General features: G+C 43.3%; 1 protein-coding gene across 3 annotated transcripts in view; it reads left to right on the top strand.

The window, feature by feature from the left end:
- The window catches only part of MAPK14 (mitogen-activated protein kinase 14), a 25,860-nt gene extending 11,560 nt beyond the window's left edge, over window positions 1–14,300 (top strand). Inside the window, exons 6-12 of one of the 3 annotated variants that reach the window (XM_030473457.1) lie at window positions 246–293; window positions 712–826; window positions 1,843–1,914; window positions 8,139–8,218; window positions 10,950–11,028; window positions 11,336–11,509; window positions 11,933–14,300. In XM_030473457.1, coding sequence (XP_030329317.1) covers window positions 246–293; window positions 712–826; window positions 1,843–1,914; window positions 8,139–8,218; window positions 10,950–11,028; window positions 11,336–11,509; window positions 11,933–12,000 — 636 coding nt within the window. In that variant the 3' untranslated portion in view covers window positions 12,001–14,300. Of the gene's footprint in view, window positions 1–245; window positions 294–711; window positions 827–1,842; window positions 1,915–8,138; window positions 9,884–10,374; window positions 10,455–10,949; window positions 11,029–11,335; window positions 11,510–11,932 lie in introns of those variants that run through there. The other 2 variants (XM_030473458.1, XM_030473459.1) reach the window with 2 other exon arrangements.
- The last annotated feature ends 103 nt before the right edge of the window (window positions 14,301–14,403 follow it).

Genomic DNA, 14,403 nt, shown 5'->3' with positions numbered 1-14,403 from the left:
GTATCTTTGTGAAATAGCTTTTCTTTGTTAAATACGCATCTGCAGCACTGGTATTGCGATAAGCTTTTATGTGTTTTCACTTAGCTGTGACACAGACTTTGGGATAAAATAATTTCCTGAGTATGGAGAGTTGATATTTACAGCCAGTTAGAATCTATTTTCTCTGTGCATTTGCATTTTAATCTACTTTAGACTTGTGAAACAACATATATACCACTGTTAATGCTGATGTTTCATTTCTTTAGGATTTAAAACCTAGTAACCTGGCTGTAAATGAAGACTGTGAGCTAAAGGTAATGTGGTCACAAGCTCTGGTTGGGTTGACTGGGATTTGAGTGAATGTCATGTGGATGTCATTTGGAACTAAAGGGACAAAATAATTCCTGCAGAAATATTTTTGTGGCCCAAAGTACTAATGTCCTTCCCAACTGTAAGGATGTTTTCCTGTATCTGTTTCTCTGTTTTCAGTGGAGTTAACAGTTTGGTTTGAGTTTAGTTGGTTTGGAGACATGGTATCCAGACAAAATTCAGCGTGTTGAGTCTTACAGTGTTCTGGTGTCTTTTAACAGCTTGTGAAATGTAGTTTCATCATCTGCATTTGCAGCTGCACCACCTCTCCTCCACCCAATCCAATAACTGCCTAGCTAATTGCTCTACGTAGTTTGAGTTGTTCCAGTGCAGCAGTTGGTGGATGTCTGTTCTATTCTGTAGATCCTGGATTTTGGCTTGGCCCGACACACAGATGATGAGATGACTGGGTACGTGGCTACCCGGTGGTACAGGGCCCCTGAGATCATGCTGAACTGGATGCATTACAACCAGACAGGTAACACAGTTAACTAACACAAGGCTTTTCAGTTCCTGAATTGTAGAATAAAAGAGGTTATTCTTTACGTGTGCTGCTTTACATTTGATCACCTAAGTTGGGAGTCATGGGAATTACACTTCAGTGAGGGTAATCAAAAGAAGGAAGGCATGGAATTAGTGTTGGAACCACAGTCTACTGAACCTTAGTAACTTCAGAATCACTGTGATAGTATTCATAAAACTTCTTTAAACTTGAACCTTCAAAATCACAATCAGCAAAATACTGTCATCCCTTACTTTTCTTAGCATGGTGATTTTTAAAGAGAATGAAATATATCTGGATGAGGAGAAGGTGTATTTCTAGGAAGCTACTGGGAATGTGCTGAAAAATATCTCGAGTTAAGGTGGGAAGAAATGCTAAAAAGTATAAATCTCCCTTCCTTTCCTCTCTTCTCAGCAGCTCCTTCACAGTTACATCTTCCTCACGATTTCCAGTATCTTCTCAGCAGCACAACATGCTTCCCTATGATACTTCTAGATCAGGCACTGAGAGGAAAAGCAAAGGCTGAGAATAGTTCTTGTGCAGGAGAGCAAATAACGTGCTTTTCATACTCCACTGTTTTTTCTTCTTTTCTCTTTTCCCCTTGCATGTATGTGGACTTGTCTTGCATCTGTAGCATAATAGCTGGTGGTGGTTTGGGTAGAATTTCCATAAGGCCATATGCAAATTCATTCCTCAGGGTTGTCCTGAATGGGTTCCTTCCTCTCTGGTTGTGCAGTTTCCTGCCCAGCTCTTTGGTGTTCAATGCATATTACACTCTGGAAGGAAAATCTGCCTGATCTTGTCTTCTATATCTGGACACATCTGAGATGACGCAGTTACTGAGCACAGTCAGTTACCTTGCACTGTATCTTGGCTCCTTTCAATGTCATAAGCTCATTTAAGGATAAAGCTGATTGTACTGGTTGGACAGGGTGATTCTATTGAGACTGTTCTCTTCTGCATTACATTGTTCTGTGTTTTATTTTGTTCAGTTGATATTTGGTCAGTGGGATGCATTATGGCTGAACTGTTGACTGGAAGAACGTTGTTCCCTGGAACAGACCGTATCCTTTAGAAGTAATATATTTGTTGGAATGGAAGTTGGAATCTTCACTTTCACGAACTTCACAGGAAAAGTTCTGGGTTGGTTTGTGGGGTGGTTTTATCTGTTTTTAAATTAATGGCTTCTTTTACTTTCAGTCTGATGAGGTGAGTTCATAATTTTGCTGCACACAAAACAATCACTGTGCAAGAAGGCAAATCTGTTCCTCTTTATTGTCTGTTAGCATACAAGAACTACCCACATGTTTGTTTCTGGGAGTTACCTTCCTTTAAGTTCATTTAAATTCGTTGCTCTTTGAGTTTGTAGAAAATAACTGCATGGAGTAGGCTGGCTGCTAAGAGTCCTCTCACACTTCAGGTTTCTAGCAAATGTGAAGCATCCCTTTTGGCCTTTCTCTGTGTCCTAGTGGAATGCTGTGAAAGCAGCCCCTTTGCAGATGCTTTAGTGCCAAGTATCTCATGCCATATTGCTCTGAAACATTTAGGTTACACTTCCATTCTTGAGTCTTACCAGATTGTGAGCCTTCTTTTACTGTACCTTTATATCAACATGAAAGATCAACCTCGAATAACAGCATTTCAAAAGCATTTTGTTGCTGCACCGAAGTGGGCTGGGCAGGACACTTGAGCACACTTGAGAGAGAGCACTTTGGGATAGTTGGTCACATTTTCCCCCAGGAAATTAGAGCTAAGACCTGAATTAAGCTGTTACCTTCCAGCTTCTGTTCCTTCAGCCACACAACATGTTGGGATAACTTAACTGCCGGCAAGGTTTTTCTTTGCCAAGAAATTGGACTTCATTTGCCAGAGAAAATGACATTGCCCCCATTTTAGCAACGCTTATTCTTTCAACCACATTTTGTTTATTTTAATAACTTATTAATTACTATTTATATCTGTTAATTGAAATATGTTAGCTTTTGATAGAGAAAAAGCCCAACAAACTAGAGTTAGAAGCGCTGGCCTCCTCTTTACTAGGTTACTTCTGAAAGCATCTCAATTCTAGAACTCTTTCATGGGGGGAGAGGTTTTCCTTCCAGTTTTGACAGGTTTCACCTCCCTTTTCATTGTGCTTTAACTTGATCTGTTTTTCTCCTTTTCTGCCTGTCTCCATCTCATAATCTCTTTGCAGATTGGTTGAACTTGCTGTATTCTGCTGTGTGGTCACATCTGCTGGATTTTTCTGTTGTCAGAGACAATTCTAGCAAATAATATCCACAATGCAAACTAAAGTTTACTGTTAGGATCTACAGTTTTTGCTTTGGCATATTAAGGTACTTTACTAATATATATGTCCCAGCAGATACTTGTGATTCTTTACCTGAAATGCTCAATTTCTTTTGCAGATGGTAATAAAGCTTTTGAATCAAATGCTTTTTCTACTCTGAGTTGGTTAGATTTTAAGAAAAATAAGGCTCAATCCTTTCCCATCATAGATAGAATTTTGTAATACTATAGTTCTTACAGTCTGTGTGTGTAAGTTCCAGACTTCAGGTAACATATGTGCTGTTTATCATGAGGTTAGGACTATAAGGGGAGCAGGGTTGGTGGTTATGAGTTTTGTTTGTGCATGTAACTCTTAGCGAAGGATCTAGAAAGGCCCTAAGCTGTCAGCTTTCACTCCACTTTTCTTCGTATCTAAAGACAGCAAGTAGAAGTAACATTACAAATGGTCGTAGCTTCTTCCTGCCTTGGAAGGCTTTTTGAAGTCTTTATACATGCATGATTTTGGGAGAAGGTTTTAGGAATTTTGCAGATGTAGATCCTGTTGGGTACTTCTGGGCTCTTAATGATTTCTCTGTACCCACAGATTTGCTGGGGCCTGTGCTACTCCTGCAGTATCACTGTGCAGTTGCTGCTTTACTGACTTTGCGATTAATGTGCTTAATTCAAGGTCTGTTTTACCATTAATCATCCATGAAGATGCTCTGAGGGCTGGAGCAGCTCTGCTTTGGGGACAGGCTGAAAGAGCTGGGCTTGTTCAGCCTGGAGAAGAGAAGGCTCCTTAAGGGGAGACCTTAGAGCAGCTCCAGTGCCTAAAGGGGCTCCAGGAAACCTGGAGAGGGGCTTTGCACAAGGGCCTGTAGGGACAGGACAAGGGGAATGGCTTTAACCTGCCAGAGGGGACATTGAGATGAGCTCTGAGGCAGAAGCTCTTCCCTGTGAGGGTGCTGAGGCGCTGGCACAGGGTGCCCAGAGAAGCTGTGGCTGCCCCATCCCTGGCAGTGTTCAAGGCCAGGCTGGACACAGGGGCTTGGAGCAACCTGCTCTAGTGGAAGGTGTCCCTGCCCGTGGCAGGGGGTTGGAACTGGATTAGCTTTAAGGTCCCTTCCAACTCAAACCACTCTGATTCTATGCCTCTAGTAGCTGAGGATACAGTACATCCAAATCCACTGCAGTTCCAGGGAATTCACTTTGCAGTTGGAGGCAATGGGAGTTTATATTCTGTGTGCTCAGGAAGCTGGAAACTGCTCCTGTTTGACAACAGAAAATTTGACATTCTTTTTGATTTTTGGTCTCAAGACATTGATTTTCTCACTATATTGACTTCACATTCCAAAATTACATATGTAGTGACAGAATAGGTGGAGCTTTCTCAGGATGGTAATCATAGAATCATAGAATGGTTTGGGTTGGAAAGGACCTTAAGATCAACTAGTTCCAACCCCCCTGCCATGGGCAGGGACACCGCACACTAAACTATGTCACCCAAGACTGTCCAGCCTGGCCTTGAACACTGCCAGAGATGGAGCATTCACAACATCCTTGGGCAACCAGTTCCAGTGCCTCACCACCCTCACAGTAAAGAACTTCTTCCCTATATCTAACCTAAACTTCCTCTGTTTAAGTTTAAACCCATTCCCCCTTGGCCTGTTGCTGCAGTCCCTGATGAAGAGTCCCTCCCCAGCATCCTTGTAGCCCCCTTCAGACACTGGAAGCTGCTCTGAAGTCTCCAGGCAGCTTCTCTTCTCCAGGCTGAACAGCCCCAACGTTCTCAGTCTGTCTTTATACGGGAGGTGCTCCAGGCCCTGATCATCCTCATGGCCTCCTCTGGACTTGCTCCAGCAGTTCCATGCCCTTATGTTGAGGACATAGTACTCCAAGTCTCATGAGAGCAGAGTAGAGGGGCAGGATCACCTCCTTTGACCTGCTGGTCACGCTCCTTTTGATGCAGCCCAGGATACGGTTGGTTTCTGGGCTGCGAGCGCACACTGCCGGCTCTTGTTAAGTTTCTCATCAACCAACACCCACAAGTCATCCTCCCATTCAGATGATTCTCTTGGTTGAAACATTGGGCCCTTTCACCAAGGATTTAGCAGAAATGGTGTAATGTTATTTACAGGCCATCAGATAGTTCTTTATATGCCCTAGCGATGCATATATTGTACAGGCAGGCTGTAAAGTTAATCTGGTAAGTAATCGAGGTTGTATTCTGAGATGATGCTCTTCTATGGTGGTTGTGCCACTGATAACACTGAATTTAGTTTGAAGTTCTGAAGGACCTAATCTGTAGAGATTCTGACCATGGTTGTCACTGACTTGAAGTAACAATTGTAGATAGACTTAGAAAAAATCCGGTGATTAATGTGGCTCAGCTCTGCAGGACTTCAAACTGAATGTAAACTGTTTGAATTGTTCCTGTTGTGATTTAGGGGTGCAAATACTTGGGTGAAAGCTGGATTTCTAATATGGGTCAAATCTCTGCCAGGAGGTGGAGAAGGCGAACAAGATTGTGGGAAGGACAAGTCAGAGACAAAAAAGTGGAGGTAATGAAAATCAAACTCCTTCAGGCTTTTCATGTGAGGCCTGGCTAGAGGCTTGCTTTGAGGTATTATCATATCTGTCTTGTGTCAGGATCAGTTTTTGTTAAACATGTATATTCTGAATGTTTTTACAACCGTTGTAATGTCGATTCATAGAAATAAGTGGGAAAGTTGACTTGCACAAAATAATAAAATACAACTAATATCTTGAATGTTTTGTACCAGTTTAGCCAATTTTCTGTATATTTTAAATCGATGGTGTTCCCTTTAAACTCTGGAAAGCATTTTTATGACTATTTTTATTCAGTAGTGTGAGACTTCTGATAACTAATGAGTCTGATATTACATGTTCTTCTGATACATCTCACTCCTGCTTGTGGTGGCAGCTAAAACAGAACTTTGCTTTGCCTGGGTAAGCTGTCAAAGCCCTGCAGTGCCTGCTGGTGATAGCAGGTTCTTCTCTGAAGTTTGGAATCACTGAGCCTCACTGGGGTACCTTGCTGATGGCGCTTGGGGTTTGCATGCTGGGCTTTTTTCCATGCACGTGTTCTGTTTCTGGTTTGTATTTTCTTTTGCTTTGTATTTACTAAGTCTTTTTCCTGTCTTTTAATTGCTTATGGCTCATTTCTCTGATGATCTTAAAGGTCTTTTCCAGCCTAGTTGATTCTGTGATCTGGGACATCGTAGGGCCTGTAGTTAAATGAATGCTTTAGTTCAGCAGGTTATAAAAAGAGCCTAAGAAGAGAAGCAGGGGTTGGGTTTTGCTGTGCCTGCAGCAGTGCCACCTCCATGTTCTGTGTTTTCTCTTGCTTATCTGAGAAGGCACTGAAGCATATTGCACAAGGATCTTTCAGTAGCACTTTTCCTGGGAAAAGAGCTGGCAGCAATATTGTTGGCACATGGTTTTAAAAGCATTTAAATATGAGTATGGCATGTGACTTCTGAGGCACAGCAGCAGCCTGAAATTTGCACAAGGGTTTCTTGCACAAGGATGATTGATTGAAAGAATCTATGATTCTATGTTAAAGGGCTGTTTGAAATGACCCTGAAGAACAGCTGCTTTAGATGTTCTAACTGGGGTTAGCATAGCACCCTCTGCTAACTCACCAGTGGATATACTGATTTCATTTTAAGCATTGACAATTAAGAGTTGGCAATTCAGCAGCTAAGCTAAATCCAACTAGATACATTGGATTTACTCTTAGGTTTCAAGTGTCTAAGTAGGTGGGAGCTGGCCAAGCAACTTGAGAAGTGAGAAGTTAATTCAGCTATTCTGACAAAGTGCTATTTCCAGGGCTTTTAATTCATGTCATGTGTAAAGCTTTAGATGAGCTTTAGACCAGAGTTTACATTAAAAGATAAAGGTTTTAGCAAAGTATTTGTGATTTCTTTCACATAGAGTTTGCCAGTATTGCAGGAGCTGAGGCTTGCTTAAGAAACAGGAGACAGGTTTTGAAGTTCTTGCAGTACTCAACATACTCTAACAAGGAATTGTAACTGTGTCTTAAAGCATGAGGAAGGGATTGATCTTGGAAGAAACATTGTCTAGTGAGTAGTCTAGTGAATAGACTACTTCTATGGAAAGGAAAATGTATGACTGGTTTGATACGATTTTAAGGACAAATATAAACATTACAGACATAGTCTGAAATCCCTAGTCGGTTTTGAAGGGCAGCACGGAGAATAATTCAGTAAAGATGGGAGATTATTCTTGTAATGATTTATAAAAGACACCTTGTGCCTCCTTACTGTAAGGTTTAGAAATAAACCAGTGTCTTTCGTGGATTTTTCCCTTAAGTGTACATTTTGGCACGTAGGTCTTGTCAGAGAGGGCAGCTTGGATGGATATGTGGCCTGGTGGAGGCTCTGTTCTGGATAACACATTCTTTGCCTCTGCAGTGTGATGTCCCGAGAGCTTTCTGCGGAGAGACTTTAAATGTGAGCCCCATCTTCAAGCAGGGCAATGCTGCAGTTCGCGAGCAGGCTCCAGCTGTTTTCTGACTTCCTAAGTTTTAGAAGTGGCTGAATTACCTTGGAAGGTGTTCACAAAAGGCCTTGCCTCTTGCTAGTACCAGTTCTTACCCTTGTGAGCCGCCTGCTTCACTTCACCTGTCACTAACACAACTTAATCCTGTTGACTGCTTGTACTGTGGTGCTGGGCCTGAGCGGGCACAGTGGGCATGTGAACTGGTCCTTTGCCAGTGGAGCAGCAACTCTGGCTCCTGCTCTGTGGTAGTGAAGGATGCAGTGACTGATCCAATGCATGTGGTGTGTTTGTAGACAAGTGGTTCCATCTGTCTGGTACAGACCGAGCTGTATTATAAGGGGGTATTCAATGAATGCAGTTTGCTTAAACCAGCTTCTTAGTTGAGACCTTGGCAGGAACTAACTTTCAACAGGCTGATACGTTGCGCTTTTCATTTTGATTTGTCCCAGCATTTTCCTTTATGGTCCATCATTAGATATTGATCAGTTGAAGCTCATTTTGAGACTCGTTGGAACCCCAGGGCCTGAGCTTTTGAAGAAAATCTCCTCAGAGTCTGTGAGTTTACACTTTGATTGTAATATCTGCCCTTTTGGAAGTCCCCAGTTTGTGTGTTGCCCTTCTGTAGTCTATCTCTAGTATGTGTTGGGGTTTATTTTCTTTTTTTCTTAACTCCTTTGTCATTCTTTGCTCTTCAATGGCTTTGAGTTCTTCCGCTGTGTGTATTTGATCTTTATTCCTCTTACCTCTGTCTGTGGTATGACTTCCTCCTTCCATATTCTCATTTTACTGCTTTGTGATGTTTCTTTCAGTTTGTGGGTTTATACTTCATAATATATTGTATGCTCAGATGCTGCTGGGGAAGTATTTTTCACAGCTGAGAGCTTGAGGGTCATCTCAATTATTATTTCTCCAGATTGCCTACCCAGGGCTCTTTCTTAACAGGGACAAATGTGTTATCCTCTGAACACAGTGTCCCTTCTGTAGTATGATTAAGTCTGAAATGCTGCTGCCACAGTCTTTGGTTTTGTAGCCTAAAATCCAAAATGCCTTTTAGGTGCTTTTTTGTGGCAGCTAGTTCCATGGCACACAGTCTGCTGAGAATGTATCTTATTGTGCTGTGTATTTAAAGAACATTGCTGTGTGGGTCCCTTCTGGCAGGGTAATAGTAAAAAGCTTTCTGCAGTCCCCTTTTTAAATGGGGACCTCTATTTTCAGCCATTTCGGTATTGTTGCAGTCTGAAACTTGTGCAGAGACACTATTAAATGGCATTTAATTTTACCTGTTTCTGAAGGTGAAGTGCATAAAAGTTAGAGCAAGAGCTGCTCTAACTAATCCATAATCTGTGCTATAATAGCGTGGATTAACAAGTGAGCGCACAGTGAGCAATGAGCTTGTGAAGAGGTAACTACCAGTGTACTGGAGTGAGTCACTCTGCTGTTCCTGATTTATAACAGAGGATCAGCACGGTGGAGGGTGATGATGAGCTTATTTTGTACAGCACCTTATGTTGTTTTTCACCTAACAGTGGCAGTAAATGCAATCTGTCAGGTTAGCCTTGAATTGCAGTTGATAAAGGCAGGTATGTGCAAGTTGGAATCTGTTGGTAACTTGCTGAGTATCAGACCAACAGAACGAGCCTTGGGATGTTCTGCCCTTGGAGGGATTGGAGCTGGTTGCCCTGTGAACTGACCTAAAGGGTAGTCTGGTATGTGAAGTGCTGGGGATTAGAGAGAGAGAGAAGCTTAAATGTTGACTAGGTCAAGCACAAGATTAACTTGCATACATAAGGTTGAAGTGGGTCCTTTTATTTAACGTTGCACAATAAAAAGAATAATTGCTCTTAGCCAGGTCCAAATCAAGAGGCTGCTTAGAAAGAATTGCAGTAAAGTAATGTCTAGTCTAGTTCATGCTTTAATTAGAAAGGTTGGACCTCCTTGAGGTCCCTTCCAACCTGAGCTTCTCTGATTCTGTGATACTGTTACTATTTCTCTCCACTGTATGGAGGCAGCAAAACTATTGAGGGCCTTTAGTGTGTCACTAACCAGTTGTGTTTTCCTGCTGCATTACTTGCGCTTCCTCTCTGTTCACTGACATCAGCTAACTCTGTTTTATGCAATGCTAATGGTTTGCTAATTTTGCACTTATTGCCTTCTGTCACCTCACCCACATCTCTAAGTGCATTCAAAGCTGTTTAGAAGGAGGTGTCGGTTGTGAGCCAATGCCACTTTGCACCACAAGGAACTTAAGTACTTGCCGAACAGCAAGAAAAAAAGCTGGTAACTGGTGAAGGGGGTACAATTGTTGTTTCTGTTCTAATTCTTCTTCATTGCCCTGAGGCTGGATGTAAATGCAGCAGCCCAGGGCAATCTCTGAGCAGTAGCTTCGGCCAAAGGAAAACATCTACTCTGGTGGCTTAAAACTCCTGGGAAATGTCAATGCAACCGTGTTGTAATTAAAGCTACTTCTGGTGGGCAGAAATACTTTCTGTTCTGACACTGTTACCAACTGATCAGTAATTCCTTGTTGGTTTAAGTGTTCCCTGGTGCAATTACTAAACTTTTCATGAGTCTATGAAGAAATCAGTGGGTCCTGCTGATTGCTGATGGCTTTTGCCTTGTGGTTTGCAGAAGAGATGCTTTGTATGTAGCTGTTTGGTGTTTAAAATGGTTTTTGCACTGTTTTTAACAAAGCCCTTGACTAGGCACTTAAGATATTAACCAGCTTCAGCAGATCATGCGTCTGACGGGGACACCCCCTGCATATCTCATTAACAGGATGCCCAGCCACGAGGTGAGATCTGAGCAGATGAGGGGGGTTTGCAGGGCCGGGCTGCTTCTGGAAGTGATGTGCTCGCATGTGGCATGGGGTGGGCAGTTCCCTACCTGCTCTTCAGCAAGACTTTTGTACTAAATGAAGACTGTACATACTCAGACACACACTTCAGAGACTGGGGAGAGTCTTGGATGCGAGTGGGTTTTGTGTTGTGTGCCATGTTGTGCAGCTTCCCAACTGACACTGTGCTGTGCACAGCCTCTCTGGGATTCTGAGCAGCACCTCTTTGCTTTCCAGTCTTGCATGAACTCTGAGTCATGTCAGCTCTTCCTCTGCTGTCTTGAGTGGCTTTTAGTTGGGAAGTTGCTGATGGGCTAGTAAGTACCAGACCAGGTAAAGAGAAGGCAAAACAAGGAGACAGACCATAATAACCAGCGCTTCAGGATGATTGAGATGTACTTTGTCTTGGTGGCTGGATTGTATTATGCTTCAACAGAGCATTTATTTCCACAGGCAAGAAACTACATTCAGTCTTTGTCTTACATGCCAAAAATGAACTTTGAAAACGTGTTTATTGGCGCCAATCCACTAGGTAAGATGCTTCTGAGGTGCTGTGCTCTTTTGGAGGCTGCAGCTAGAGGGTCCTGGGACACACTGACTTCCCGAAGTGCAGTTTTGACTGCAGAAGTAGTTCAGAACAGGGCTATGTCCCATTTCCAGAGTTTACAAAGCACGCATGGGCTGCAGGTATAGGAGGAAGAGATTGTGGATGGTGGGTGGGTCCTGAGAAACTACAGATTCCTCAAAAAATAATTCCTCTGACAACATTGTGCTTCAGAGAGCAGTGTTGCGCAGCTCACTGTGTCAATCCTTTCTTCCCTGTTGTGGTGCTTTCCCAGCTGTGGACTTGCTAGAGAAGATGCTGGTTCTGGATACGGACAAACGAATTACCGCAGCAGAAGCGCTGGCTCATGCCTACTTTGCTCAGTATCACGACCCGGATGATGAACCAGTGGCAGACCCCTATGACCAGTCTTTTGAAAGCAGAGAACTCGAGATTGAGGAATGGAAAAGTGAGTTGGGGGGCAGGAGGAGAGCCAGATTGCGTGGTGAGCTGTGGGAGTTGAGGCACAAAAGAAACAGCTAAACCCACAGTTGTCCTGTTTGTTCTGAGCGAAGTTGTTGCATGCCGTGCATGTAATGAGCATAGTCCCTGGTAACTAGTTACTACTGGAGGCACACAAATACGTAGGTGACATAGTTGCTCATGTCTTCCATGTTTTCAAACTTACTGACACCTCCTTGATGTTCTGGAAGTATCTTTTATTGTGCATGGTAGTGCCTGAGAGTGGGGGAACCATTCTCTTGTTTTTCTTAATTAAACCATGTTCTTTGTTTAAAATAGTGTTGGACCCTCTAAGATTGTTGCAGGTTTTCTTGCGCGAGGGATGTCTTTAGTACTGCCTGTTAAATTCCTGTCACGCTTTTCCCACCAGGCCTGACTTATGATGAAGTCATCAGCTTTGTGCCACCACCGCTTGACCAAGAGGAGATGGAGTCCTGAGAAACCACTCTCTTCTGCTCGTCCCACTTCACTGTGAGGGGAAGGCCTTTTCGTAGGGACTCTCCAACTATCATTCAAGTGCCTCGTCACAACAATATTCTCCTTGGTGGAGGGGTTTTGTGTGTGTTGAATTGGGGGGGCGGGAGGGGGAGGGAAGAAGCTGAGTCTATGTAAACATGCTGCATGCTCTCTTGTATTCTGTGTCCAGCCTGGGGTAAGCCTCTGAAGAACCTGTTGTGCCCACACATTAGTCCTGCCAGAGTAACAGTGCACAAACGGTTTGCACTGCTGGGGTGAGGTGGGGAAAGTGGTGTTAAAGGTTTGGTTACAATCATTGCCATTTATCGATTCTTCTACAACTGAGTAACCTCAAAAGAGTGGAAGTTGGTTTCTAGGCTTGGAGAGTCCTCTGTTTCCTTCAGGACTGCAGGTGGCGTTGAGGGATGTCCTTGTTCAGTGCCAGATGGCTGATTTATGTCCAGGTCTTCCTGGTATAGTAGAATGTACAGGCCTTCTCATGTCCAATTCGTGGATCATGAAAAGGTTTTGTTTGAACCTGTAAATATGTTTGTGCCTTAAATGAATGGGGAGAGAGGGGAAAGGAAGTCTAGAGTGGAAATCTCTGACCTGCTGGATTTTGTGGGGGGGAGGCTCCCAGATAGTCAGGCATGAACTCTATGTAATCAGGAAATAACTTCTGAGGCAGCAGCCTCTACCCCTGGATTGAGTGTTCCTGTATCTTTCCCTCTTGCCCTCCTCTTGTTCTGAGGCTTCCCAGCATTAATTCCCAGGAGACAGAGGCTGGAGAAGATTCTTGCTAGCCACACATTGGTGTATTTTGTTCCTTACAAGGTGGGGTGGTTTTGCATGTCGTAGCTGTCTGTGCATGTAGAGCTGCTTGATTTTTCTTATTACTTCTCGGGGATGGCACTGGGGCAGTTAAACCATCGGTGAACACCGAGTACCTCAGCCAGTGCCATGAAATCACAGCGTCCTTCCTCATGTGCTGCAGCTCATTGTGAAGTACCTGCCATGCTGGAGGCTCTGAGGAGGAAAGGAGAAAACATACGGCATAGACACACCTTTTAGTTTGTTCTGACCCTCTGGTTTCAGAGGAGGAGAGGCTGGGATGGAGGGTTTCTTGTGAGATCAAATGTAAAATGTTCGAAGAACCAGCTATGGCATCTTGTGCCACAACTTAAGTTATTTCCTGACAAGATGTTTTTAGAAGTATTGGAATCCAAAGCAAAGAAATAAGCATGCATAAACCCACCATCTCCCTTTTGCTGTCTATATCTATAAATATAAATATTTATATATATAAAACTAACATTTACTAGAGGTTGTTTTTCTTTTTTTACCCTCTCAGATAAGAGCTGCTTGGCTGTTTTTGAGCAGGTTGATCTCTGCCTGAGGAAACATGAAAAAGGGAGTATGTTTGAATACAAACATAGTTCAAATACTTTGTATTTTGTAGGACTCTGCATGAGTGAAAAACCCAGAGGTAGAGACGGGCAGGAGGGAGGTTTCCCAGCATGTGTGTGTGCTGGAACTGCACCTGCGGAGCTCAGGAGCCCAGTTTTAGGACTTAGAGGAGATGTTTTTAGACATCGATGTGTGGACAGTGTAGCTGTGTATGTGAGGAGAAAGGCCTTTGTGGTATTTTGTACTTGTTACCTATGGGATGGAGAGCAATTGTCAGTAGTGGTTTTTACCCCGTGTTTGGAGAGGCCACACAAAGGGATGGGACAGTTGATTCTTCGTAGGCTACTTTCCAGTGATCTTTTCAGGTCAAACACTTAATAAAGGTGTGGGGTGAGGTGAAGAGAGCAGTTACGTCATGCTCTGGGATAAAACTCTCCTCAACCCAACAAAATCAACACATAAACCCCTCCCTTTTCTGCTGGACCAGCAGTCCAGGTATTCAAATGAAAATGTAGATACACTCTAAACCTACAGCAAGATTATTTTTATCTGCCATTTTATGTGTAGATGCTACAGTGTGATTTCGTGCAGATACTGCTAAAGATTTTTAAAACCCAATCTAGACGTTGTGTGTGTGTGTGTGTGTCTGTGTGTGTGTCTGTGTGTGTGAGTGGGAATGTTCCAGCCGGAGCCCGTCCTCGGAGGCAGCCCATGCGGGATGCACTCCCTGCCTACAGTGCAGCCTGAACAGGACACACTCACAAGAAGAGATCTGCTCTTTGGTTTCTATCCATGAACTTTGCTGTAATTGGTTATGCCAGAGAAGATGTCACGATACCACTGGTTTAAAAAATAAAACCTATTTTTCAGATTTACTGCACTCTTGGTACTTGCAAACCCCTTGCGCTGAGGGGTTGGTGCTTGCGCAGTGTCGATTCCTCCCTTGTGTCGAAGGGGATCCTCTGTGTGGTGTTTGGG

Source organism: Strigops habroptila, chromosome 18, assembly GCF_004027225.2.
Source record: "Strigops habroptila isolate Jane chromosome 18, bStrHab1.2.pri, whole genome shotgun sequence".
Classification (NCBI taxonomy): Eukaryota; Metazoa; Chordata; class Aves; order Psittaciformes; family Psittacidae; genus Strigops; species Strigops habroptila.
Note: the sequence above shows the minus strand (reverse complement) of the source record. Positions and strands in the feature narration are given on the sequence as shown.